Below are 26,954 nucleotides of genomic sequence, written 5' to 3'. Positions count from 1 at the left end.
GTTGAGATGGGAGCTCATCCTGCAGAACCAATTCAGTCCTTGGGCTGTCTGCCAATTGTCAATTGTAATAATGGTTTTTGTGATAAGGAAACCTGTCAACTGGGAATTAAGGCTGTTTGGGTTTTAAAGGAAGAACATCTGCAGTATTAGACACTTATTTTTTTTCCAAATATACATAGCTACAAACCTGTAGGTTTTTAACATTTTCCTTTTGGCTCTGATACAGGGCTCCAAAGAGTCTCCCTGTTCATTGTTTTATAAATTTGTATCAGTGAATGAATGTCTTATAGAAATGTTCTGGATTTAACAAAGGTAAATAATGTGATAGATGTAGAATTGAGCTAGGAATCGAATAGCATCACCTTCATATTTCCAACTTATTTATGCTGTGGTTGAAAATGCTTGAATAGAGGCTACTCATTGTTTTTGTTAATTTGCTTATACATAATCAAGATATTGTGTATAGACATTTTGTAGATGGTAAGTATAGAAAAAGGTTGAGTGTAATCACTCGAAAGGACTGTGGAAAGACATGCATAGCAGGCCCACTTTTTTTCTGGAAAATCTTTTCTGTCTTCAAATTTAGGTTATGGAAGAACTCTCACTGAGTTTTAGCTTTGCTAATTAAAGTGAGAACTGTTTGTGATGTTTGTCATTTGCCAGAAACATCAAAAAACATCTGAAAAGTTACACACACCCCAAAAAATGATGTACGTCCAAGTTCTGACTTCGCTGGAGCTGCAAGGACAAGTTCAGTGGAGTTAAAATTGTGGTCCAGTCTCTTAGTTTCATGGTAAACTGAAGTATTAACTAGCAGTGGTCAGGATAATGGGATACGAGATCTCTAATAATAAAGAACAAAAGGGAACTCAAATGACCCGGGACATTGGAAATGAGATATAGCATTTTTTGCCTTTTGATCACAGGTTTGAATTTGGTCCAGGTCAGAAGTAAACAAAAGTCATTGTTATCAGTAGGTTAATCAGTGTTTTACATGAAATGAGCTGATAGCCTGTGGACAGGTAGATTATACATAAAGAAATGAATAGACACACACCCCTCACAGTTGTGATAGAGTTCATGCCATGTCTGTGTTCTGTCAAGTGCTATATAAACTTATGGTGCAATATAGACCTTTTATTAGAATAACTGGTGCCCTATTGGTAGAGAGAGACCAAGAATCCACTAGGTCCGGTAACTGAATTGCCTTCCCACTCTCAGAGTTGGTTTCTCCAGGTGATGTCTAACGTACATTGGTGGGGCAAATTGCACTGCTGCTGACTGTGCTTGCACCACTTTTATTTTTGTGGATAGACAGAAAACTTCAGTCCCAAGGCTGTCAGCCTAGCTACTCTCACAAGCACTAAATTAACACTGAAAATAATTTTTAAAAAGGGAATATATATAACAATGTCAACTACCTCCAGGGTTAAATGCTACAACTGCTTAACAATATCTGACAGTTTAGGAGCAGAAATGAAGAACAGCTTATTCAGTTGTAACTACAGGGGGGAGAATGTTGGGTGGGAAAAATGCAGTTGCCCAAATTGGAATTTACCTTGGACATAAGAAGAAGTTGGGTTAATGAATGGCCTTCTCAGCTTCTTGGTTTTACATTTCATTCAAATTATGATACCTTCAGGAGCACAGTACTCCCTTCCCTGTTCTAGAATATGGATTCATTATTGTTTTAGAAGGAAGAATGTCATGTAGTCAGTCACCAACACAAACAATATTAGCTGACAGAGCACTGAATTTCCAAATGCCAACTTTCTAGCAAGGTCACTCCCTACCCAAGCATGCCGCCTGGTATCACACCACCTGTCCAATCCATGCCCGCACATCCTCTAGCTGTATGTCAGAACCTCCATTTGACCGCTATACGCCGTCATCCCCCAAAACTTTTAGCTGATTGTAATGGATGTCCCCATGCTGTATCACTGAGCCCCCTTTCTCCAGGAATATCATGGTGACCCCCTTATTTATTTTCTTACGAGCCTTGCCCACATGCCCTAGGTCTGCTCCCAGCCATTGCCTGTCAGTGAGCGCAGAAGTGGCATGAGCTGATCCCACTGCATGTCTCTTCTCGACATGAACAACTTCACCGCTGCAGCCCAGCTGAGAACCAGCTGCCGTACTGGCTGCCCTCTTGTGCGCCCAATGCACCACAGAGTGCCCACAAATCCAGATATTGCATATGCTACGTGTAGCTTCTGAAACAAACAAGTTAGTTACATTTTGCTCTTCCCTGCCATCTTTTGCTTGGTGCAGACGTAAGTCCTGTAACACCGTGATTTCTAGCACCCTCTTGCCTGCACCTGCTGTGAGCTGAAACCCCTTGTAACTGCGGATGTTGCTGTCCCAATCCTGAAAGAATGAGTACCGAATTTGGAGGGAGGTCAAGACCACAGCAGCGCAGGGTTTTTCTCGATACTGCGTTGAATTGGTACCTTGTCAGACAACTGCCATCATCGTGTATGAACAGCGGTCCTGGTTGCAGGCCCCAGGTTTTTAGCAAGGCTCTTATTGCCTTTACAGGGCACAAGCGCCCATTTGCACATTCCTTCACCACCACATAAGCCTCTTTTCCCTTCTGGTCTGTTTCTGAGAACCAAAAGTGCAGGGACACTGCTCCTGCAGATAGTTGCACATCATCTGTTACGTTCAATGGGACCTGTCCATAGCTGCCATAAGCACCAGTTCACTCACTCTAAAAGTGACAGAGAAGGCAACAACAAATGCTGCTGTAAATAAAATGGCTTCCCTCCCACAGCTGCAGAGCCTATACTAGTGGGTAACCTGTCATCCCTTCCTTACTTTTTTAAAATATACGGCAAGAGGTTGACTAATACATTATGAAATATTACAATTTGACAAAAATAGTTTAAATAAAGCACACTGAGTGGTTCAGTAACCTTAACATTTTTATTGTGTGCTTTTTCACATACTAGTTCTCAAAATCTAGTAACACACAGTGAGTCTTCATTAGCAATGTTCTAAAATATAACACCTGGGTTCTAACAAGAATGGATTAGTTTCTGTCAATTTCTTCCTGGTTACAGTCATCATTCCTCTTGTGGTATTTCTCGCCATCTGTTTCAGATGTCTGAAGTATATACTGTAGAATGTGAAATTAACAAGTTACATTCATTGAGGAATTTCTAGAACAAATATCCAGAGACCTGGTAATAGTGGGGGACTTTACCCAGATACCTGTTGGAAAAATAATACAGAAAAACACAAAATGTCCAGTAAGTTTATTGGAATGTGTTGGGGACAACTTCTTGTTTCAGATGGTGGAGGAAGTAACCGGGGGGCAGCCATTTTAGACTTGATTCTGACTTGGGTGGAATTGGTTGTGAATCTGAAGGTGGAAGGCAACTTGGGTGAAAGTGATCATGAAATGATAGGCTTCCTGATTCTAAGGAAAGGAAGGAGTGAGAGCAGCAGAATAAGGGCAATGGACTTTTTAAAAGCAGACTTTAATAAGCTCAGAGAGTTAGTAGATAAGGTCCCTTAGAAAGAAAATCTAAGGGGGAGAAAGGAGTTCAGGAGAGCTAGCAGTTTCTCTGAGACAGTCTTAAAGGCACAGTAGCAAACTATCCTGATGCAAAGGAATGATAAGAAGAATAGTAAGAGGGCACTATGTTTTGCCTCAGGAGCAATTTGATTACCTGAAAATCAAAAAGGAATCCTACAAGTGGAAACATGGACAGATTGCTTAGAATGAGTACAAAAGAATAGCACAAATGTGTAGGGACAAAATCAGAACAAGGGGGAATGAATACAAGCCAGAATAGGGAGAGAACAGATTAAAGAATATTTAAATAAGTTAGATGTATTCAAGTCAGTAGGGCCTGATGAAATTCACCCTAAGAAACTAGCTGAAGCAATCTTGGAACTATTAATGATTATCTTCAAAAACTCATCAGCCTAACTTCACTACCTGAAAAGATACTGGAAGAAATTATTTAGCAATCAGTTTGTAAGCACCTAGAGGATGATAGGGTGATAAGTCATAGCCAACGTGATTTTGGCAAGAAAAACTAGCCTAATTTCCTTCTTTGACAAGGTTACTGGCCCACTGGCTGGGGGGAAGCGATAGACATGATCATTTTTAGTGAAGCTTTTGACGGTGTCCCACATGACATTGTCCTAAGCAAACTAGGGAAAGGTGATCTAGATTAAATTATTATAAGGTGGGTGCACAATTGATTGAATAACCATACACAAAGAATGGTTATCAATGGTTTACTGTCAAACTGGGAGAATGTATCTAGTTGGATCCTGCAGGGGTCAGCCCAGGGTCTGGTTCTATTCAATATTTTGATTAATTACTTGAATAATGGAGTGGAGAGTGGGCTTATAAAATCTGTGGATAAAACCAAGCTGGGAGGGGTTGCAAACACTTTGAAGGACAAGATTAGAATTCCAAACAACTTTGATAAATTAAAGAATTGGTCTGAAATCAGCAAGATGAAATTCAGTAAAGACATATGCAAAGTACTACACTTAGGAAGGAAAGATCAAACACACAACTACAAAATGGGAAATACAGTAACTGGCTAGGTGGTAGTACTATTGGAAAGGATCTGTGGGTTATAGTAGATCACAAATTGAGTTTGAGCTAACAATGTGTTGCGGTTGCAGAAAAGGCTAATTTTCTGAGCGCATTAATAGGAGTGTCATATGTAAGATACGGAAGAGAATTGTTCCGCTCTACTTGGCAGCGATGAGGCCCCAGTTGGGGGACCATGTCTAATTTTGGTGGCCCCATTTTACAAAAGATGTGAACAAACTGGAGAGAGTCCAGATGAGAACAACAAAAATGATAAAAGATTTAGAAAATCTGACCTATGAGGAAAGGTTAAAAAAAACGGGTATGTTTTAGTCTTGAGAACAGAAGACTGAGCGAGGGACCTGATAAGTCATCAAATATGATAAGGGCTGTTATAAAGAGGACAATGATCAATTGTTCTCTATGTCCACTAAAGCTAGGTCAAGAAGTAATGGGCTTAATCTGCAGCAAGGGAGAATTAAATAAGATATTAGGAAAAACTTTCTAACCGTAAGGGTACTTATGTGCTGGAATAGGCTTCCAAGGGAGGTTATGGAATCCACGTAATTGGAGGTTTTTAAGAACAGATTAACCAAACACCTGTCTAGATATACTTGCTCCTACCTCATTGTAGGGGAATTGACTTGATGACCTCTTGAGGTCTCTTTAAGCCCTACATTTCTATGATTGTCCCAGCCCCACTGGAAGAAAGATGAGGCAATGTATGAGGATTAATTAGACCACAATTTTATTCACTCAATGTGTACGGTAGTACTCAACAATAAATTGTATAATACAGGTCATGATTAAGGCTGTGAGTTTGTCATGGAGGTCACGGATTCCATGACTTTCCGTGACCTCTGTGACTTCCGCAGTGACCAGCGTGGCTGGCTCAGGGGCAGCTCAGGCAGCCCCTGTGCCAGGCGCACCGGCCACTGCTGGGGCAGTCTCGGGCCAAAAATTCATGGCCCATGACCAATCCATGACTTTTAATAAAAATACCAGTGAATAAAACTTGGATGGGGGGGAGGACTGCCCAGAGGCCCTGTGGGTGCTGGGGGAGGGCGGCTTGGGGGTGGAGGTGGGGGGCGCGGGCGGCGGCACACAGCCCAGGACCCCCACTGGTGCTGGGGAGGGGGGGTTGGCATCATTCCTCTCGCTCAGCTGCTAGGTGGAGGCTTGGCCAGGCAGCTCTGCGTGCTGCCTCCGCCCAGAGCGCTGACTTAGCAGCTCCCATTGGCCAGGAACCATGGCCAATGGGAGCTGTGGGGGTGGTACCTGCAGGTGGAGGCAGCACACAGTCTCACAGAGCTGTCTGGCCAAGCCTCCACCAAGCACCTGAGCAAGAGGGCTGTTGCCACTTCCGGGGAGCCCCCCAGGTAAGCGCCGCCCAGAGCCCGCCTCACCCGGTCCCATGCCCCAACTCCGTGCCCCCTCCCACACCCAAATTCTGTTGCTGCTGGGGCAGAGAGGCATGGAGCCAGGTAGAGAGCCTGCTGGCCCTGCCAACCCCCCCTCCCCAGCACCAGTGGGGGTCCTGGGCTGTGTGCCGCCGCCCGCGCCTCCCCCCCCACACCCAAGCAGCCGGGCCGCCCTCCCCCAGCACCCACAGGGGCTCTGGGCAGTCCTCCCCCTACCCCCTCCGGCCAAGTTTTATTCACTGGTATTTTTATTAAAAGTCATGGATTGGTCATGGGCCATGAATTTTTGTTTACTGCCTGTGAACTGTCTGTGACTTTTACTAAAAATACCCGTGATTAAAACGTAGCCTTAGTCATGATTATTTCCTTAATTGTGTCCATCTTTTTGGAAGGGCTGATGGCACCCCTCCCTTTGTATGAGGATTAAGGGAGCTGGAAAAAGGGGGAGAATTTGTCTCTCCACCATACCAGATTTCAGAGCCCCCTAATATCTTCCCTAGCTTCCCAACCCCTCTTCCTTAGCTTCTTTAAGGGATGCTTTCCACTGAATCCCCTTCCACATTCATTTGATCAGAGAACCATTATCCCCTCTGTAATGCGTACCTGTACTGGACACCTGCCACAAGGAAGCATCAGCAGTTAGCTTGGCTGCCTCCTCCTCACCTTTATTGGGTTCCCAGATATTTACCAATTCATTCCCTCATATGGGCCATAAATATATCCACTCTTTGGTTGGATAGGGATATCTCATCCTTCCTGAATAACTTGGGTGCCCAATATGATATTTCCACATGAGCAATTGCCAATCCATCTTGGTGGCATACGAATTTAGCCACCTCCCTATTCGTGTGCCTCCTGGCCTTATCAACCTGTGGGGGCTTTATGGCTTCCTCCTCTGTAACATCTCAGACCAAATAATCATCACCTTCACACAGAAATCTGGGTCTGTCCCACATCAGAGTGAAAAATAATCACATCTGATGTCTGTGCCCGGGCTGCCAAAGAGCGCCCGAGGGGCATCACCTGTTCCCAGAGCATAGCCCTCCTTCCATACCAATTCAGCCTTCCTTGCTACCAAGGCCCAGCTGCGAACCTCCAGGTGACTTAGCAGTCTGCCTATGTGCCCAGTGTATAATACTGCTCGCCTGATTGCTGTGAAAGGGGGCTTCTCTGGAAGTGCCTGGAGTATAAATACCACCCCCAGGTCCCTGGAGGGCACTGCCCCCCCCCCCCCCCCCCCCCCCCCCCCCCCCGCTCCGCTCTTGTCCCCCCCGTTCTGTCCAGGAAAATTTTCCCCTTCCTATCACCTCTGCCCACCCAGTTGGGAGTGGGGGCTCTTAGAGGGACAACAACCCCCTTTCTTCTGGCCAACTGAACAAAGACAGAGCACATTCAGTTGCAGTGAGCTCATTCTGTGCTCTTTCCACTTTAACATGGGCCATATGACAACAATGCAACGATCTGATTTGCTGACTGCAGTAAAATCATATTCCTTATATTTGCACCATAGAAAGTAATGCAGTAGTATTTTACTGAGATAAATGGTGGTTTTGCAGTAGATCTTTTTGTTGCTTGATTATAGAGATTTTTATTGAAGGAGTTGTGTAAAATTGATTTGAACCCTGTACAATGACTAGCAGACACTCAAAGGTACACAACAATAAGACAGGGTTGAAGTTCAAGATGAATGCTGTGTGTTGCCTACAGATGTGCAATGGTTACATAGGATTTCTAAATAGGGCAATTAAGGGGGAAGTTATAATGGGTGCTGCATAAGGAGATATGCTGGTTATAGCTGAATTATCTAGTTGTTTAAGATATTTCCTTTTGCAATATTCTAAGAATATTATTTCACTCTGTACTGTGCAGTACTCCTGTGACCTTTTCAGTGTTTGGTAATTTAATTTGCTGGCATTTACATTTTCTCCTGTGGCTTCACTAAACTGTGCAGGAAAGATTCCACGGTCCATACCACGGGTGTACATTTGGCGTAACTCCAGAGAAGCCAATAGAGTTACTTTGGATTTAAGCTCATGTAAGGGAGAGAATTTGGCCTAAAGAGTGCAGCAAGAATTAAAAAATGATATCAAATGTGACTCCCTATTACAGTCCAAGGAATATAATCTGTTCTTTTTCCTCCCATGCAGTTGACAGTGTACCATGCTTAAAATAATGAGATTATAGCTGTCATCCTGTGCTGTGCCTTCCTGTTAACATTGCCTGCAAACTGGAAAATTTTATAAAAGAGTGGCTCCATCCCTACCAGCACTGATTCATCTATTAGTAGCCTCTTTCCAGCTTCAGTATATAGTACGGTATAGAGAAACCCTGTGTGTCTAGCTCTTTAGCTGGTTTTCAGACCAGTGTGCCAACTTTTCTCCTGTTCCATGACTCCACACCTTGGATATGCAACTGCTGACAGCTGGATCCTGCTCCACACAGTCACTTTGCTTGCAGGAGGGGGAAAAGATTGAAACAGCCTTTGCCCAAGAAAACAAACAATTTGGTGCATGGCGAGGGAGGGGGTATAGCTAATACTCCTTGGTGGTGTCCGAATGAGCCATGAAATGAATGCATAATCTCAGTCTTCTAACTTCATTATAGTAAATCCATTAGGCAAAAACAGGGGAAACAAGATTGGGAGTGGGTACCTGGCAATAATACTAGATTTGTTTAAACATAAAATGTTGTTCTTAGGGTGACCATATTTCCCAAAGGGAAAAAGGAACACCGCATGGAGCTAGCCCGAGCGCCCGTCCCTCTCCCCCCGCCCTGGCATGGTGTTGGCCCGAGCTGCTTGCCCAAGCCCAGCCCCCACACAGGACTAGCATCGCTGCTCACCCAAACACTGACTGGCCCCAGTACAAGGCTGGCATTGCCCCTCCCTGCCCCTTCCCCCCACATTCCTCCGCACCCCACTTTTTTGACAGAAGTGGGCATTTGTCCTGTTTGCTCCTGCCAACTGATCAAGCTGGCAAGAGCAAAAAAAAAGTCGAGACAGCAGGGACAGGGCTTAAAAAGGTGATTGTCCCAGCCAGAACCAGACGTATGGTCACCCTAGTTATTCTAAGCAGCTCATGTAAGGCCACGGGGGGAAAACAGTATTACTGGGCTGAACATTTTTTTTATGTAGAGCACTTGAATAAAAGGGAAGAAAGGGTTACTATGCATGAGTTAAAAATGATTAAACTGCAAAGATTAGTGATGGGATCATCAGAAATAAACAAGTAGTCATGGAATCCAAGTGTGTTTGCCATGCGGTACCAGTAAAGGAAAGCCCTTCTGGGAGCTCCATGATGACTAATTTTATGAGAGAATCAAGAAGAAGAGATTTGTGTAGTATTAATTTTTCTTAAGGCTGCCATTTAGCTGCTTCCACTACCAACAGTGAGGGTACAGATCTTCTAAAAAAAAAAAGGTAGTCTTGAGAGAATTGATTTGTGTGTACGTGCCCATGCATGCTGTACAGCTAATGTAATTGAGAAAGGTGTTTCACATGAGTTGGGAGCAGTTGCCACTTCAGCAGAGATGAAGGATAAATGGTGACAGAGGCAGAACACTTGCACCTGTTTGTAGTGTAGTGTTTACCTAATATTTATTTGTACCATATTGGAATCTGAGCAACAAATAGACAAACTGCACCTGTTTGCATTTTCAGTTATTTACATTAATGTGTCTTAGCAAACAATTTACCATGTAAATATTGCAGTTATCTCATCTGCTACACTGAGTGTTAACATCCAGTGCTGTTTTGTTGGGCTCATGTAAAATGGTGATGGAAAACAGGTGTTTGAGGACTTTGCATCACAGAGTGTCACTGGATAAAGGCTTGAGAGTATGTCATTTCCTCCCTTAGGAGGGGCAGGTTGTTGGCTTCTCTTGAGGAAGCTGTCGTATGACTGTTGCTCAGAAAAACACAACTGGATGCTGAGAATGTGGCAAACTGTTTCTCCCAGGCCAGATCATTGGCCCTGCTCCAGGTGCACAAAAGAAACATGAAGCCACTAAGTGTCCTTCTGAGGATTCCCCTAGTGTACATGGAAATTTGTATGTGCTCTACAGCCAGCCTAGTGGCTCCTACATGCTTCTCTATACTCAGTGAACAGGGTACAGTGATTGAAAAGGGGAGGTGATCTGGGGCTTAAGTAGTCCCAGGATTAGGGTGCTACAAAGGTGGCATGGAAGCATGTTTGCTTCTCCCCCAGCCTGACCATGCACTGAGTCCAGCTCAGCCAGAGCAGAGTCTCTGGCCTTTGCTATGTAGCTTCCTGTTCCTGGCTTAGATAATTGAGAAGGCTGTGGTGAGAAAATTCTGAATATCTAAATGCCTCTGATCCTCTTGAATTTGATCAGTCCGAGTACAAACTTGGACTGCATTGGTAGATGAGCACCTGGTATTTAGATGAAAATCAGGAGCCCATGATAATATTGTTAGATTGATCAATTGTCTTCGGTACTGTAGATCAGTTACTTTCATTGTAAGCTCTTTGAGAGGGACCATCTTTTTGTTCTATGCTTACACAGCCCTACCACAACGGGGTCCTGGTCCATGACTGAGGCTGTTAGGTGCTACTGCAACCCACTTAATGAATGATAATTATGAGGCATTAACTAGCCTGTGAACCCTACTGGGAATAGACAAGACTGCTGTCCAATAACTGCATTTTTCTCTCTCAGAATGATGCTCAAGGATAGTTTTGAGCCATTGTCCTTTCACCTCCATAATTCTTTCCCCCGTTGTTTACAAAATAATCACAGCTACCTGCATTCTTAAAAAGAGGATTCCAGCAAAAATAGCTGAAATGTAAATGTTAGCATTTAAGATTGGTGCCTTTGCTGATTTAAAAAAAAATAGTAATAAGCAACTGAAATATGAGTGGATATCGAAGGTTTTATCAAAGCCTAATTAGAAATTGTATGAAAGTGTTAGACACATTGTCAATGTAAAAGCTGCATTGGAGTTCAATTTTTTTATGAACTATTGTTACAAGTAGCACCTAAAATTTCTATAAAAGAAAGATTAGAGTTTTTAGTTTGTTAATTTTGTGCACTTGATAGCAATTTTGTGTAATGAGTTTCAGTGCTTTCTCTGTATAGTCAGCTTTCCTGTTTTGTTTGTGTTTATCTTTCGAATGGCTACCAAGGAGGGACAAACTTTATATATTCAAAGAAAGTGTGATTGTAAAAAACCCCAAATGGCAAATGAGCAGAGGTAGCATTGGAAATTACCATTAATTCAGTTTTCAAAATTGAAAAGATTTCAATTTGGCATTGTATACATGTGTTGTGAGTTTTTAAAATTAGTTTGTGCTATAACTTGAAATTACTGAATTCGGAGCTCATCCTGCATACTCTTACTCAGGTGAATAATCTTTGTGTGCATAAGAGTACTCACAAAAGTAAGAACTACATGTGTGAGTAATGGTTTGCAGAATTAGATCCTTTGTTGGAAAACGTAAAAAAATTAAACTTAAATTCTGTTCTGAAACTTGTGTATGTCCATTTTCAGATAAGAAGACGTGGTTTTCTCTCTGACAATTGCACTTATGGACACAATTCCTAAGAGGAATCTCAAAAATTTCTGGCTACCAAGTAAAAAGCTGTCTACTCAATATTTATATTTTAATTGCTAAGGCTGCTGTCACTTTTCCATTTTGGCAAAGCCCTGTGGCAGGCTGAGCAAACAGACTACTTTTTAAAATATATGAAATATTTTATACTGCTTGTCATGGCTTTGGGAGATGCATTGTACTTTGAAGAAATTTGTGTTCTTAAAATCAAATTACAAAGTTACATAATAAGCAAGAAGAAAACCACTGTTACATAGGGGAAGCTAAAAGTATTTTGTTTAGTATACCAGTATGAGCTAAGGGAGAGGAAATACATTCTTAATTATCAGGTATCAGAGTATAAGAGATGTAGTGGGGTTTCTCTGGAGAAAGCCAGGTGGAGGATGAGATGGTATAACTGATCCTCAAAAATTATCGTAGGTAAGAAGTTTATTGTACAACACCTTGTCCTGATCATGCTTCCGTTTAATTCAGTGGGAGTTTGCCAGGGCTTCAATGGAATCAGGTTAGGGCTCCTGATGAGGAGGGATGTACCTGAGAGATCTGTTGTTACCGGTATGTATTTGAGATTAGTCAAGAAACTCTTCACTGATCAAATAAAGGTCCACCTGTTTGACTAGGACTTGTGTCATGAATGCTGCATAAAGAAGATGAAGGGGAAAAAATAACCAAAACACTAACATACCCTCAGTTGGTGGCAGATTGATGCAACTCCTTTGAAGTCAATGGAATTGCATCAGAGAGTAATTTAGCTGTTGTGTTTTGTTTTGTGGAATGTGTGTGTACAGTCTTATCTTTTCATCAATGTCTTCTTGACCTGCTTTCCTATTGTTCTGAAATCTAGGTCACTGGCTGGACACTGTTGCTATTAAAAACAATACACACATACCCACTGTTCATTCTCTGAAAAATCAAAGGCAGAGAAGGGGGAAAAGAGATGGAATGTTCTGTTTTCTTTGTAAACCTTTTCTTTATTATGAAACACTGAAACCACCCAGGTACTTTGGTGCTTTAGTTTAAATACACTGATGTACACAATAAAAGCATGTCTGTTTTGGTTATGGGCAAGGTTGGTTATTGCAGGAATTTGTGATATGCTGTGTAGGAGACTATCACACTGTCAATGCGTGTATAAATTGATTAAGGTGGTTGTTGGTATTCACAGAGCAGCTGCAGACAGTGGAGCACCGCTTTTGGGCCTGAGAAACAAGCACTGCCTGGTGGGATCACATTGTAATGCAGGTTTGGGATGGCAAGCAGTGGCTGCAGAACTTCTGGATGTGGAAGACCACATTCCCGGATCAGTGTGCTGAGCTCACCCCAGCCCTCCAGTGCCAGGAGACCAGAATAAGAGTGGCATTGATAGTGGAGAAGCAAATGGCAATTGCCATGTGGAAGCGTGCAGTGCCAGATTTGCTACTGGAGTATGGGCAATCACTTTGGAGTTGGAAAATCCACAGTGGGGCCGTTGTCATGCAAATGTGCAGGGCCATTAATTGTCTCCTGCTACGCAGGGCTGTAACTCTCAGCAATGTGCAGTACATAGTGGATGGTTTTGCAGTAATGGACTTCCCGAACTGACAGCCCACACAGCCCTATTTTGCCACTAGCCCACCTTGCCTCAGAGTACATCAACAGAAAGGGCTGCTTTCCTATGGTTATGCAAGCACTGGTGGATCACCAGGGATGCTTCACTGACATCCGTGTGGGCTGGGCTGGGAAGATGCGGGATGCTCGCATCTTTAAGAATATGGGACTGTTCAAAAAACTGCAAACAGGGACATTCTTTCCCGCCTGGCAAATTACCATTGGCAATGTTGAAATGCCAGTAGAGATCCTTGGGGACCCCTTGTTTCTCTGGCTCATGAAGCTGTATGCTGGCCACCTTGACAGCACCTAGGGAAGCTTCAGCTACCAGCGCAGCAGGTGCCGGAGGACAGTTGGATGTATTTTTGGTAGATTGAAGAGCCACTGGTGGTGGTAACTCACAAGATTGGATCTCAGTGAGAAAAATATCCAATGATTATAGCTGCCTGTTGTGTCCTGAGTGATATCTGTAAGGCAAAGGGGGGGGGAAGTTGCTGCTGGGGTGAAGAGCAGAGGTGGGGAGCTGCTGAGTTTGAACAGCCAGACACAAAGGCCATTAGAAGAACTCAATGCAGAGCTATGCTGCTGAGGAGACCTTGAAAGAGCACTTTAACAGTTAGCCACAGTAATGGGTTTGGTGAACCTTGCTCTACCTGGCCCTAAAGTTTTTTTGGGGGAGGGGAGGGGCTATTAGGAAGGAGATGTGTAGTGCTTGATGAATATTTATGATTGTGTCTTTTAATGCACCTCTGAATTATGTGGTGCTTGCTGTATATTTTTAATATGTACACTGTGTTTTTCACTGAACTTATGAGTTCTGTGGCCTGGTACAATAATAAGCTGTCAGTGCTTTGAGTAGCTCTAGGCATTCTGCAGTACGTGTTGTGAAGCAAAAAAGACTAATTAATTTAAAAAAATAGAAATTCTTTGTTTACCAAAACCAGTGCGAAACATGTGTATGCAATTCCAGAAACAAACACAATAAAACTTAAAAAAATAAATTAATGGAACAGAACTTAACAAGGGGAAAGAATATTCATGTCCATTCCAGGCCATTTTGGCTACACATACAGTAACTGTGGCTCTCACAGGTCAGTGTAAGGGAAGCTGGGGTTGTCCTTCCCGTTCCCGTGGGTGCGGTTGTAGTGGTAGGGATGTGGCCCCTGTTGCCATGTGGAATGTTGGGAGGTGTAGGGAAGTGCTGTAATGCAGTTCTCCGTTGATTGCAAAGGATGATGAGCCCATGACTGTTGAATCTGTAGGGCAACAAGAGTGTGTGTTTGCTTCCAGACAAGCCCCATTATTTCCTGGTGCATCTTCCTCTACTTTTCCTGCTGGGACTCCTGGGCCTTTCTCCTGTCCACTCTTTCCTTCTCCATGATATCTGCCATGTTCACCCTCCAGGCCTTTTGCTCATGGTCTGATGCAGCACTGGCTTGTAGGATCTCGCTGAACCTATCTTCCTGAGTCCTCTTCTTTCTCCTCCTCGTCAGGGTCAAGCGTTCCACGGGTATGGAGGGGGCACTAAACATCTGGCTGCTAGATGCTGGGATTGGATGACAGGGGATGGATCACTCGATAAAATGCCCTGTTCTGTTGACTCCTTCTGAAGCATCTGGCACTGACCACTGTCAGAAGACAAAGATACTGGGCTAGATGGACCATTGGTCTGACCCCGTATGGCTGTTCTAATATTTTTATGACAGCCTGTGACAAAGTTCTGTCCTTGACTCCGTGGGTACTGCGTTTCCTGTTGGATTTTGCTAACCTCAGAGGCTCATTGTGACCCTCCACATAGCCCTTCTCTCTCTAGAGGCAAGGGTCACAGTCTACTGAGCCATTTTCATCATAAGCCAGCAAGGGAGGTGAGGAGAAACAACCCTCCCTCGCACAGTCTCTGTTGTCTCCCAGTCTCAGTGATTAATGAGGGAGGGGAGGGGGGAGCCCGGGGCCCGCCCTGTACTCCGGGTTCCAGCCCAGGGACCCTAAAATTAGCAGCTATGGAAGCTGACTTTTTGGAAATGTACAATTCCCTGGGCTACTTCCCCACAGCAGCCCCCACTCAATATCTTCTTCACAATTACCTCAGGGTCTCCTTCCTTGCACCTGATATGGATTCGTGCTACTTTGTTCCTCCAACAGCACAGCTCCCTCCTATAGCTCCTGACACCCACACCACACTGACTAACTGAGAGGCTTTTAACTAGTTCCAGCCAGTCCTTAATTAGCTTCAGGTGTCCCAATCAATCTAGCTATCTCCACTGCCTTCTAGAAGGATCTTAATTGGCCCCAGGTGTCTTGATTAACCTGGAGCAACTGTCATTTGGTTACCATGGTACCAGGGATTTGTTTAGCCTGGGGCTAACATACCTGTTCCTCACTACTTTACTGTAGCCATTTGGCCTTGCCCCATCACACAGCCCAAGAGATACGTGGATAACCAAAGGACTGCCATCTAAGAGGTACTTCACAGGCAATAGCAGGGACAGCTTCCTCACACTGCCCTGCCAATGTCTCGATTGATCTGGGGGATCATGGCACCTCTACACCTATTCAAACCTCAGTCTGCCTGTATCGACAAGGGAATCAATTTGTGCCAGTTTAGGTGCCAGTTTTTATAGGGAAAAACACCTGTCTGGCAGAAACTGAACTGAGACCACTGGAGTTATTTCACCTAGGCCACAGAACAGCTATCAGATGCTAGTAACTTTTGGTTGCTACTGACATAGGATGGAACTGACTTGCTATGACAATAAAACTTTAATTGTAAAGTCATAAAGAACTTACCATTTTGAAAGTTAGAGTTGTGACGTAGTTCCATTTTTTAACCTCAAATTATATTTTTGCACCTGGAATTTAACACTAGTTGTAACTCTGGTCAGTGACTCATGTCATGAGATGAAAAGGCAGACTCACCAATCAAACTGCATTAAACACTTTGGAGTTAAGGATTTTACATCCCAAATTGTGTTCCCCTTTTCCCCTAGATAAAATTTCTATAGATGAGAGAGATGAAAGTTACAACAGATTCATAAAAATAAGCCTACTATATGAATGCATATGAAATATTCATAGCTCCTCTTCCAGTAGAAACCCGGGCCAAGTGAGGCCAAAATATAATCACCAAATTTGGCTTGGTCTACGCTACAAAATTAGGTCAACAGAAGTCCTCTTACGTTGACTTCGTTGTGCATGTGTCTATGCTCAAATTTGTCTCTGGCCAATGTAAGCTCCCTACTATAGAGCACAGTTCCTGTTGAGGTCAGTTGCAGTCATGAACTCTCTATAAATCTGGCCTCAAGTGTCTCAGGCACCAAGAAAATATGGAACACACAATTAGTGACCACCTGTGAAGTTTGGTTCAAGTGAATTGCCCAGCATCACATAGGAACTCTGTGGCAGCGGCAGGGTTAGGATCCAGTTCTCCAGGGCAGCCTTCAGCTGCCTTAACCATGAGAACATAAGAATGGCCATATTGGGTCAGACCAAAGGTCCATCCAGCCCAGTATCCTGTCTGCCGCCAGTGGCCAATGCCAGGTGCCCCAGAGGGAGTGAACCTAACAGGTAATGATGAAGTGATCTCTCTCCTGCCATCCATCTCCACCCTCTGACAAACAGAGGCTTGGGACACCATTCATTACCCATCCTGGCTAATAGCCATTAGTGGGCTTAACCTCCATCAATTTATCTAGTTCTCTTTTAAACCCTGTTATAGTCCTAGCCTTCACAACCTCCTCAGTCAAGGAGTTACACAGGTTAACCGTGCGCTGTGTGAAGAAGAACTTCCTTTTATTTGTTTTAAACCTGCTGCCCATTAATTTCATTTGGTGGCCCCTAGTTCTTATATTATGGGAACAAGTAAATAACTTTTCCTTATTCACTTTCTCCACACCACTCATGATTGTATATACCTCTATCATATCCCCCCTTAGTCTCCTCTTTTCCAAGCTGAAAAGTCCCAGCCTCTTTAATCTCTCCTCACATGGAACCCGTTCCAAACCCCTAATCATTTTAGTTGCCCTTCTCTGACCCTTCTCTAATGCCAGTATATCTTTTTTGAGATGAGGAGACCACATCCGTATGCAGTATTCAAGATGTGGGCATACTATGGATTTATATAAGGGCAATAAGATATTCTCTGTCTTATTCTCTATCCCTTTTTGAATGATTCCTAACATCCTGTTTGCTTTTTGACTGCTGCTGCACACTGCGTGGACGTCTTCAGAGAACTATCCACAATGACTCCAAGATCTCTTTCCTGATTAGTTGTAGCTAAATTAGCCCCCATCATACTGTATGTATAGTTGGGGTTATTTTTTCCAATGTGCATTACTTTACATTTATCCACATTAAATCATCCTTTTTCTTCCTGCAATCCTCATTACATGATCACATATTATGTCCTAATGCATATACCCAAGGGGGGCTGAACTAAAGATTGCACATTTGTGGAAATCGTGGCATTTCCTAATTTTTGAGTGCTTGACTTTGCAATCATAATCTTTTAATATAGTTTTTAATGCAATTTCCTAATTTAAAAAAAAACAAATAAACACACACACACCCCTGAAATTCTGTCATATGGAATCATATTAACCCTTAACTAGGCTCAGCAGGGTTCAAATCTTGAGATCCACAGAACAGACCTCTAATACTTGAACTGATTGTGTAATTGGGTAGCAGTAGTAGTCTATTATCTTGTATGGGGACCAGCTGTTAGAAAGGGATAAGACAGTTTGCCAGTGTATTAGCTGAAGCCTACACTACACTAGAAAAGGTTTCTCAGTACACCTCTACCCCAATATAACATGAATTCGGATATAACACGGTAAAGCAGTGCTCCGCGGCGGCGGGGCTGCACACTCTGGCGGATCAAAGCAAGTTCAATATAATGCGGTTTCACCTATAACACGGTAAGATTTTTTGGCTCCTGAGGACAGCGTTATATCGAGGTAGAGGTGTATATCTGTACAGGTATAGCTACATCAGTGAACCCTCCTATTGGAGATGCAGCTTATACTGGCAAAAGCACCGGTTTGAGACTTAGAACTCCTGGGTTCAATTGCAGGTTCTTGAAGAGAGTGTTCTCTAGTGGTTATAAACTGTTTTGCTCCTGTTCCCCCAGTCCCCCTCTGTTCCTGTTCCCCTCCCTTAGTGCTGCCCCCACTCTCTGGCTCTTGCATCCAGTCCTCATCCCTCTGTGTACCACTCAGGTGGCTTTCTCCTTCTCCACTCCACCTGGGCACTACCTTGGGGTACTAACAGACATCCCTTGGCCTGCACCACTTCCCGCAGCCCCCATTGGCCTGGGACGGTGAACTGTGGCCAGTGGGAGCCACAATTGCCTGAACCTGCGGACGCGGCAGGTAAACAAACCGGCCCGGCCTGCCAGGGGGCTTACCCTGGCGAGCCGCGTGCCAAAGGTTGCCCATCCCTGATGTAGAAGATTTTTCCCCCAACTCCCTCCTTTTTTCTGTGGTCTGACTCTACATTATAATGCAGAATGCATAGACTCAAATCATGGTCCCATACACAAAGCAGGAAATGGGCTTTCAAGGATTGGGGTGAAGGTGTCTTTCAATCCAGGGACAGGATACACAGCCTCTATGCCACCTCTGGTGCAGTCTCAAGGCTTTGCTGGCAGCTGCAGCCCCATTGTGCTGTCAGTAACTATATTTGGCCAATGGATTTGTATGGTTGCTTCTCCTGGCGTGTCCCTGTCTTATTTGAATCTCCTCCCACTGTGCTGTTGCAGAAGGTGCCCCACAGAGCAGTGCTCCATGGTACAGCATCCCCTTGCACAACCTTTCCCCATTCAGACTGGTTCATATGAGATAATGTTATCAGTATGTATAACACAGTATGTATTTGTATCCTAAAGGCAAATTCTAAACATTGTCTAAACATATTTTGGCGCTACAAAGAGACTTGTTCTCTGAGTGCCAAGGTACATTACAGATAAATACGACATACATTTCTAATCAGAGTGACTTTAGAGAGATTATTCCTTCCCCAAACATATTGCCACACACTACCTAAAATTCTGAGTCCATTTCCCTTGTTCAGATGAAAGAAATGTAGATCAAAAAGTTAAGAAAAGTTTGCCCTGAGGTTCTCAGCCTGCATAGGATTCTGCACATGGTACCTAGGGATTGTGCATGCTCTATAAAAGGTTATTCCTTGTTTTGTTTTTGTTTAGAAACATCATGCCTCAGACTTTCCTCAGCCTCTGAGAACATTCATCCCCTGAGAACATTCATGCCTTTATGATTGTGTAGATCAGTTAGGAATAGCCTTTTCTAGCTCTCTGTGAAGAATCTTAAAGATCCCTACTGTGTGTTCTTCTGTAGTGAATATTAACTTCCCTCTTTCTCTGTGTGTGCATATGTTGTATTCTTTTCTTCTAGATATTGATTCTAATTATTTCTTAAAAGATGCTGTAATTTGTACTGCTACTTGCTGATTCTGCACACTTCTATGAGTTTGCTCTCATCAGGGTATTTAGAAACTCTGTTTGTAGTAAGGAATGAGTCTGTACCATTTTTTAAAGTTTAATTACAGTGCAGGCTTTTCAAAGGCTGATGAAGTTACTAGATACTGAACAATCCAGAGGGTTTCACATTACCCAGAGACCTCCGGTAGAACCATGCATAATCAAAGAAGCCAACATGATTCGGTTTTTTTTCCTTTCTCTTTCCAGATACTAGTGAGAAGTAACAACCTCTCTGATAAGATCATGGTTTTATCAGGTAAAATTGAGGAAATCTCTTTACCGGAGAACGTCGATGTGGTTATTTCTGAACCAATGGGTTACATGCTGTTCAATGAGAGGATGCTGGAAAGTTACCTCCATTCCAAAAAATGGTTGAAGTCAAATGGTGAGTATGCCAGCACCGTTGCCCAGTGATGGATTGGGGAAAATGGGAGTTTTCAGAGAAAGGAGACAAGAAGGACCTCCAAATGGTGGCTCTGGATAGCACTGGTTGGTGTTGTGTTTCACCACCTCCTGTAGGCTCTATGGGAATGAGAGTTGAGTTTTCTCCCTTCATTTGAGCATGTTGGAAGCACCACTGTTACTATTTAATATTGTGATTTGCTGGTGAGCCCAGCTGTTTGAGCACTTAAACTGTATGTGCTGGATTTGTTGCCCTTGGCTGCCTCTTGTGTCATTGAATTTAACGTGCCACCGTATGCATTATGGGTTGCCTCTCAGTTCAGAGTTTATAATGCAAAACATGATGGCAAGCTAAACTAAAATGCAAGGCAACAGAAAGAAGATAAAGACCTAGAGTTGGGCAAAGAATGGGAAACGTCATGAAAAATGTGTTCTTTTTTCTTTGAAAAAAAATATGAAATTTGAAATGTTTTCACCAGCTCTAGTCAGACCCCACCCAAATTCCTAATTCCAAGGCCTCTTGGTACCCCACTCTTTTCCAGTGATGTGTCCAATCCAGTCAGAGACAACTGAGATCCACAGGTCAGTTCAATAGGATCTGTGTTTCAATCTGTTACTGATTGGAGAAGTTTTGAAGGAGGCTTCTAAATCCAGGGGCCTCCTGAGAAATTTCCTTGTAGGCAAGTCTGAACCTGCAGTTGCCATAAGTTATATTTCACTAGGTGAATTCCTGAAAACAAACTAAAAGGTCACAAACAGGTTTTGTTAAAAAGAGAGAGACTTTCTCATATGACACCAATGTGAAAAACAGGATGTGGAAGTTGAAGACGTTTGTTTTTAGCATATTAAACTACTTAGGGGAACATGGGCTAATAGGCTGAGCACAGGACTAGGAACTGGGAACTACTGAGAGTTAATCCTGGTTCTGCCACCGACTTGGTCTGTGGCCTTACAAAAGTCACTTAGGCTGGTGTTTTCAAAAGTGTTCATTAATTTTAGTGCCTCTGATTTTGGGTACCCATCTACAAACTCTTAGGGTATGTCTAGACTGCAATGTAAGCTCAGGATTGGTGGACTTGAGCCCACAGACCTTAGACTTGCAAGGCTTGCGGGTCCACACTCATTGGTGACCCTAGGTTTACAGTTTCTGGACCCAGGCTCCAAACCTGGGGCTCCAGTGTCCACACTGCATTACGCAAACTCAAGTCAGACCACCATGTCCCAGGGTTCCTAGCACCCTCCCCAGCTGTGGCCACTCTAGCCCTCAGTTGACGGTACGGTATGGGAAAAATTGACCATCCACCCTACACATTACAGGAATTTGTTGCAGCCTGCCAAGTTCCCAACATAACCTGCTGTGCTATCTTTGGGTTTGCACACTCCCGGCAACTGGAGCCAGCAACATGAAGGAGTCGCATTTGAAGTGCTCCTCTTGCTTGTGCTTTCACTCAAGTTTCAGCAAACAGACAGAGCATCCATGAGATGCTGGTAGACATTCCAACATCGTTTTCTGACCTACAGAAGGCACCTGACAGGACGAGGATGATACGCACATGGAAACATGGAAGACTTGAACTGGCCGATGCTGCGACTCTCAGTATAGGTGCTGATACCCCCTATGTAGACAGGTACTTCTGGAGCAGGGCCACAGACAGAGATCGGTGGGACCAGATCGTGGTGAAGACCTCGGGGGTGCAGCGATGTGCCCAAAATTTTCGCATGAAGAAAGCTACATTTCCGGAGCTTTGTGAGCAGCTTGCCCCAGCCCTCCAGTGTCAGGAAACACAAATGAGGGTGTCCACATGGGTCTAGAAGCAGGTTGTTATCGCCGTTTGGAAGCTGATTGCCCCATGCTGCTACAGGTCTCTTGCTAACCAATTTAGCATTGGAAAGTCAACTGTGGGTAAGATGGTGGCAGAAGTTTCTGAGGCAATCAGGCATGTGATTTACCCAAAAGTGGTGGGCATAAACAATATTCCTGAAGTAATTGCTGGCTTTCCAGAATGGGATTTCCAGACTGGACTAGGGCCATTGATGGGACTCGTGCCGACAGTTTGCTCTCCTCAAGAAGCACATGAGTATGTAAACCACAAAGTGTACTACTCCATTGTCATGCAGGCCTCTGTGGACCACAGAGGCCAACTTATGGACACCGATATGGGCTGCACTGGAAAAGTTCAGCATGCTAGGTTTTTCTGACAACTGGGAGTCTACATTCATGCATAGACTGGGACACTCTTGCTACCAAACGGCATTGTCATAAATAGAGTTACTATCCCCACTGCTATTCTGGGGGACTCTGTGCATCCCCTTTTGCATTGGCTTATGAAACCATATCTTGATCTCAGAGGCCCTGGCAAAAGGAGGTTTATTTATGCTCTGAGCAGCTGCAGAATGGTGACTAAATGTGTGTTTGGCAAATGAAATCCTGCTGGTATGGTGCTGTTTGCAGACCTGTTTGGATTCCAGTGTCATCAGTGCTGTCTGCATCACTGTGGCTTGCAGTGCTTTTCACAGTCTTTTTGAAGCCAAAGGTAAGCCATTTGCCTCTGAATGGAGTTATGACAGTAGTGGATCGGAAAGCGCACTTATCCCATCTGGGGCAGGATGTGCCCAGGGAACACAAATCAGGGATGCTCTATGCTCACACATTATGGATTTGCATGGGAGAGTAGTGTGTTTTTATTCATGTGCTTGTACAATGGTTACAGTAAAAGAGGTACAGCCACATCATGTAACAAAATGGGACTGTGGGGGCAGGGATTGATTGCCATGGATTGTACTTGTGAATGACATACCCATTTCCCCATTTCATAAGCAGTTATGTGGCAAGAACTATAGATACACAGTATGGCTTGATGTAGATAAATGTATTGAGAAATAGCGTTTGGATACAACTTACCAGTTGTCCTTTATCATGTGTTTTATCTTTATTATGTGAAATACAGCTTATATGATGTGATGCAGTAATGGTAATGAAATGTCCTAATAAAAGAAAAGCCTTTATTTTTTAACATGAATGAGAAGAAAAAAGTGCCAGCAGGCCAGCTGTCATTTGCACACCAAAACACCAGTAATAAACCAACACCAAAACCATTAATAAAACACAGTGCATAAACCACACATTAAACAGTAAAACATTGCTAACAAATAAACCCTCCGTTGTTGTGTGTCCCCCAGCACCCTGTTCTCCTTTCCCTTCCTTCCACATTTAGCACACGTTTGGTGCCGCTGCAGAGGGTGGGCATCTGCACAGGTGTGGAAGCCTGCAGGGGGTAGGGAGGACTGCATGTGGTACATTTGCTCTGTTCACTTTCTTTTAAGTCCCAATTGCATGGGCCACCCAGCCATGGAATTGTTCAAAGTGTTCCTGGTCTACAGCACGTGGTTCCGTGGAGGGGACCCAGGACATGGTGTGGGTGCAGCAGGAGCCTGTAATCTGGCAGCCACAAGCATAAGCAGCCTCTCAAACAGGTCTTTCTGTTGGGCTCTGTCGTCACCCTCAGCCCATGTTCCTGCTACAGAAACTGTGCTGCAAGCCTCTCCTGGTGCGCTGAAATTCTGTCCTTTCACTCGGCAGCCTGCCTGTGCCTTTCTGCTTACTCTGGTGCTGCACCCGCTTGTTGGCACTGTCCAGAATGTCCATTATAAGTTCATCACGGAAACACTTCTGCTTGGACTGGTCTGTTACAGTTCTGCATCCCAAGGTCCTGCTGCAGTGGGCCCATATTGCTGAGGTGGAAGGACCAGCGGAGGTTGAAGGGCCAAAAAGCAGACATCAAACCGCGCATTATTGTTTCAGTGCTTCACAACAGGTTCAGTAGGCAAAAGCGCCTTGTGGAATCTCCAAGGCCAAAAAATGATACTTTGAAAAAGTATCCCAGAAGCTCCGTGGACACAGCTCCGTTAACCACAGTGAAAAGACTGCACAAATAATGGTGAGTTACTGTTTATAATTGTTTTTTGTTTAAAAATTGCAGACCTGCTTGGTCCTTGGGATGGGGTGGAGGAGTATGTCACAGAGATTTTCAGATTTATGGTGACGGAGCTGCACATCTATGAGTGAAGTGGGCTGGCGATTTACAGAAGAGGGCGGGCACAATATGCCCTTCATTGAAATTTGACTACCTGTCTAGAGTTTCTACTACAGGAAAAGTTTGTGACTGTCAGTGCCCAGGACTAGATCAAAATTTATGAGTGAATTAACAGGATACTGTATTAGCATCCAAATGAATTACTGCCTCCCACAGTTCCCGGTGCAGGCTGCTCTGAACACATCCACCCTGGGACTACATGCAAACACACAGGAACTCTCACAGAACTAAACAGCCAACCCCCTCCCCCAGCACGTTTCTGGACTGCATAAAAACCCTGGCCATACATTTCGTCACCCGTGGATTGTATTCAACTTGCCACACTTCCAGCCCCCACCCAACGTTTTCTTTTTTACAGGGGTTTTTTTTTTATATATGGAGATATACCTATCTCATAGAACTGGAAGGGACCCCGAAAGTCATCGAGTCCAGCCCCCTGCCTTCACTAGCAGGACCAAGTACTGATTTTTTGCCCCAGATCCCTAAGTGTCCCTCTCAAGGATTGAACTCACAACCCTGGGTTTAGCAGGCCAATGCTCAAACCACTGAGCTATCGCTCCCCCCACTGTCCTGGCTGACCAGGTCACTGTCCTGGCTGACCAGGCTGTTGTGAAGCTCTTAACGTTGTGCAATGCCTGATTTGTATGGCATGGCATTCTGAAAGGCAATATAAAGTTCTTACTTTTAACACCCCAGCACATCTCTGTAAGTGCTGAGTAAAAAGTTAATTTTAAATGCTTGTTTTGCTGTTGTTTGCACTTCTCAGTCTCCATTTTGAATTCCACCTTGTGGTTTGGGAGGCGGAGGGGCGATGCCAATGTACTGCCCTGCAGTCCGCCATTAGGAGATACGTGCTGCTGCCCGCGGCTTGTAATACATTTTTCATTTGGGTCATAAACTGGAAATCCTTCCCCTTCCAACCCCCTATATTAATAACAACAAACATGGTGCCAGAAACTTACCAGGCTGAGGGGTTCCTTCTGCCTCTTATGTTTCTGCTGCCAGTTCCACAGCCGGCTCTTTCTCGGGGTGAGGGAGGCATCAAAAAGCTCCTCCGAGTAGGGATCCAGAATGTGCTGCCGCTATTCTGGCAGCAAAGCCTCCTTGGGGACCAGTTTGAGCACAAGAGTCACTTTGGCAGCCTCATCTGGCACTTGCTGGCTCCTCTCCAGTCCTAGAGTGGATTTAGGGATGAGAAGGTCACTGTCCCGGCTGACCAGGCTGTTGTGAAGCACTGGTAGCTCAGTGCTCAGCACAGTATCCAGCACCCGGTCAAACTCCTTCAAAAAGGGGCAGGATGATGGCAAATTCCTGTTGTTCTTGTGCTGCTTAATCCGCTGCCTGCACTGGTCCAGTGAATCCCCAATGCTGCAAGCTTCTTTCTTATTTCCTGGTACTGTATGTGTCGTCATCCCTGGAACTCTTGCTAAAGTCACTCTTTGCTTGCCTCGCACCGGAGATTAACCAAAATCTGGCTGCGCTTCTCTGACCAGCTAGCAACACGATTGGCAAAGAACTTCTTCATGTCGGTGGCCATTACAAATGACGGAGAAGATTCCCTATGCTTGCAGCTCAGCAGACAGAATAAAATGGAACTGTTAAATGCAGAGCAGCTGTACTTGAACCAAGGGGTGGCTTCCCTTTCCCTTTGTGTTGATTAAGAAGACCATCCTACGGGATTGTGAGATAGAAGTTTTCAGACTCACAGGACCAGAGTCTGGGGGGCCTGGGCCTGATCTGCATCGATACTGCAATAGATGGAGTTTGGAGCCAAGTCAAACCCTCCACACTGCAGGGTCCTGAGACCTGGGCCCAGCCCTGAGTCAGACAGAATTGTGTACAGCTGGAAGTGGGGTTTGGGCTTAAGCGTGCGTCCGAGCCTGGGCTTTCATTGCAATGTAGACATACGGTAGAGCCTGATTTTTCAGAAGTGTCGATGACTTGCAAGTGCTATTATCTTCAGTCGGAGTTGTGGGTGCTTAGCACTTCTGAAAATTGGGCCCTTTGAAATTAAAGTTGCTCACTTAAAAACTAAGGGAATCAAAAATTAATGGACACTTGTGGATGTAGGCCTTAATTTATCTGTATCTGTTTCCCCATCTGTATAATATAAATGAGACTTATTTATATCTACCTCACACAAGAATGGTAGTTAGAATTAGTTATTATTTGCTGTGTTGTTGTAGCTATGTGGATCCCAGGGTATTAAAGAGACAAAATGGGTGAGATAATATCTTTTATTGGTGAAAGAGACAAGCTTTCAAGCAGCATCGATCTCAGATTTGAAGAGCTCTGTGCAGCTCGAAAGCTTGTCTCTTTCACCAACAGAAGTTGGTCCAATAAAAGATATTACCTCACCCACCTTGTTTCTCCAGAATTAATTATTGTTTATAGAGCACATTGAAAATGTAAAATGATGTATAAGTGGCAAGTGTGTAGTAGCAGAAGCTGAAGCAGCATGGTCTTATGAGCAATTTTAAAAACCTTTAATCCCCATCCCAGGTTTTACTCTGCAGAAGTATTAGTATTCTCTAAGCAGCAGGTCTTAAAAGGCATGCTTATTTACTGAGTGGGTGTGTGATTCTTTTTGAAATTCCTGTGGTCTCTTGCTACATGTTGTATTTGCAAAAAGAAAGCCGTTTGTTCTTTCATTTGTGCACCACATTTTGCACCAGTTAAAACAGATGTTTGAAGAAACATGTTCCAGTCCAAAAATGACTGCTCTATGGCCCCTTCTCCCCATTGATGCACAAACAACAGTGTGCAAAATATTTCTTGAATATTATTTTTGAAGTCTTATCAAGCAGCCTAATCCAGTGCCCACTGAAA

General features: G+C 44.0%; 1 protein-coding gene across 3 annotated transcripts in view; it reads left to right on the top strand.

Annotated features, from left to right (window-relative positions):
* Positions 1-26,954, top strand: part of LOC112106760 (histone-arginine methyltransferase CARM1-like) — a 121,229-nt gene that overhangs the window by 70,340 nt on the left and 23,935 nt on the right. For all 3 annotated transcript variants that reach the window (XM_026652351.1, XM_026652349.1, XM_024200181.1), the window contains one exon: positions 19,837-20,014. In XM_026652351.1, the coding sequence (XP_026508136.1) occupies positions 19,837-20,014 (178 nt within the window). The remainder of the gene's footprint in view (positions 1-19,836; positions 20,015-26,954) is intronic.

The sequence above is a fragment of the Terrapene carolina genome, unplaced genomic scaffold (genome assembly GCF_002925995.2).
Source record: "Terrapene carolina triunguis isolate 2854851 unplaced genomic scaffold, T_m_triunguis-2.0 Scaffold113, whole genome shotgun sequence".
NCBI classification, from domain to species: Eukaryota; Metazoa; Chordata; order Testudines; family Emydidae; genus Terrapene; species Terrapene triunguis.
This window is presented reverse-complemented; position numbering and strand designations above follow the sequence as displayed.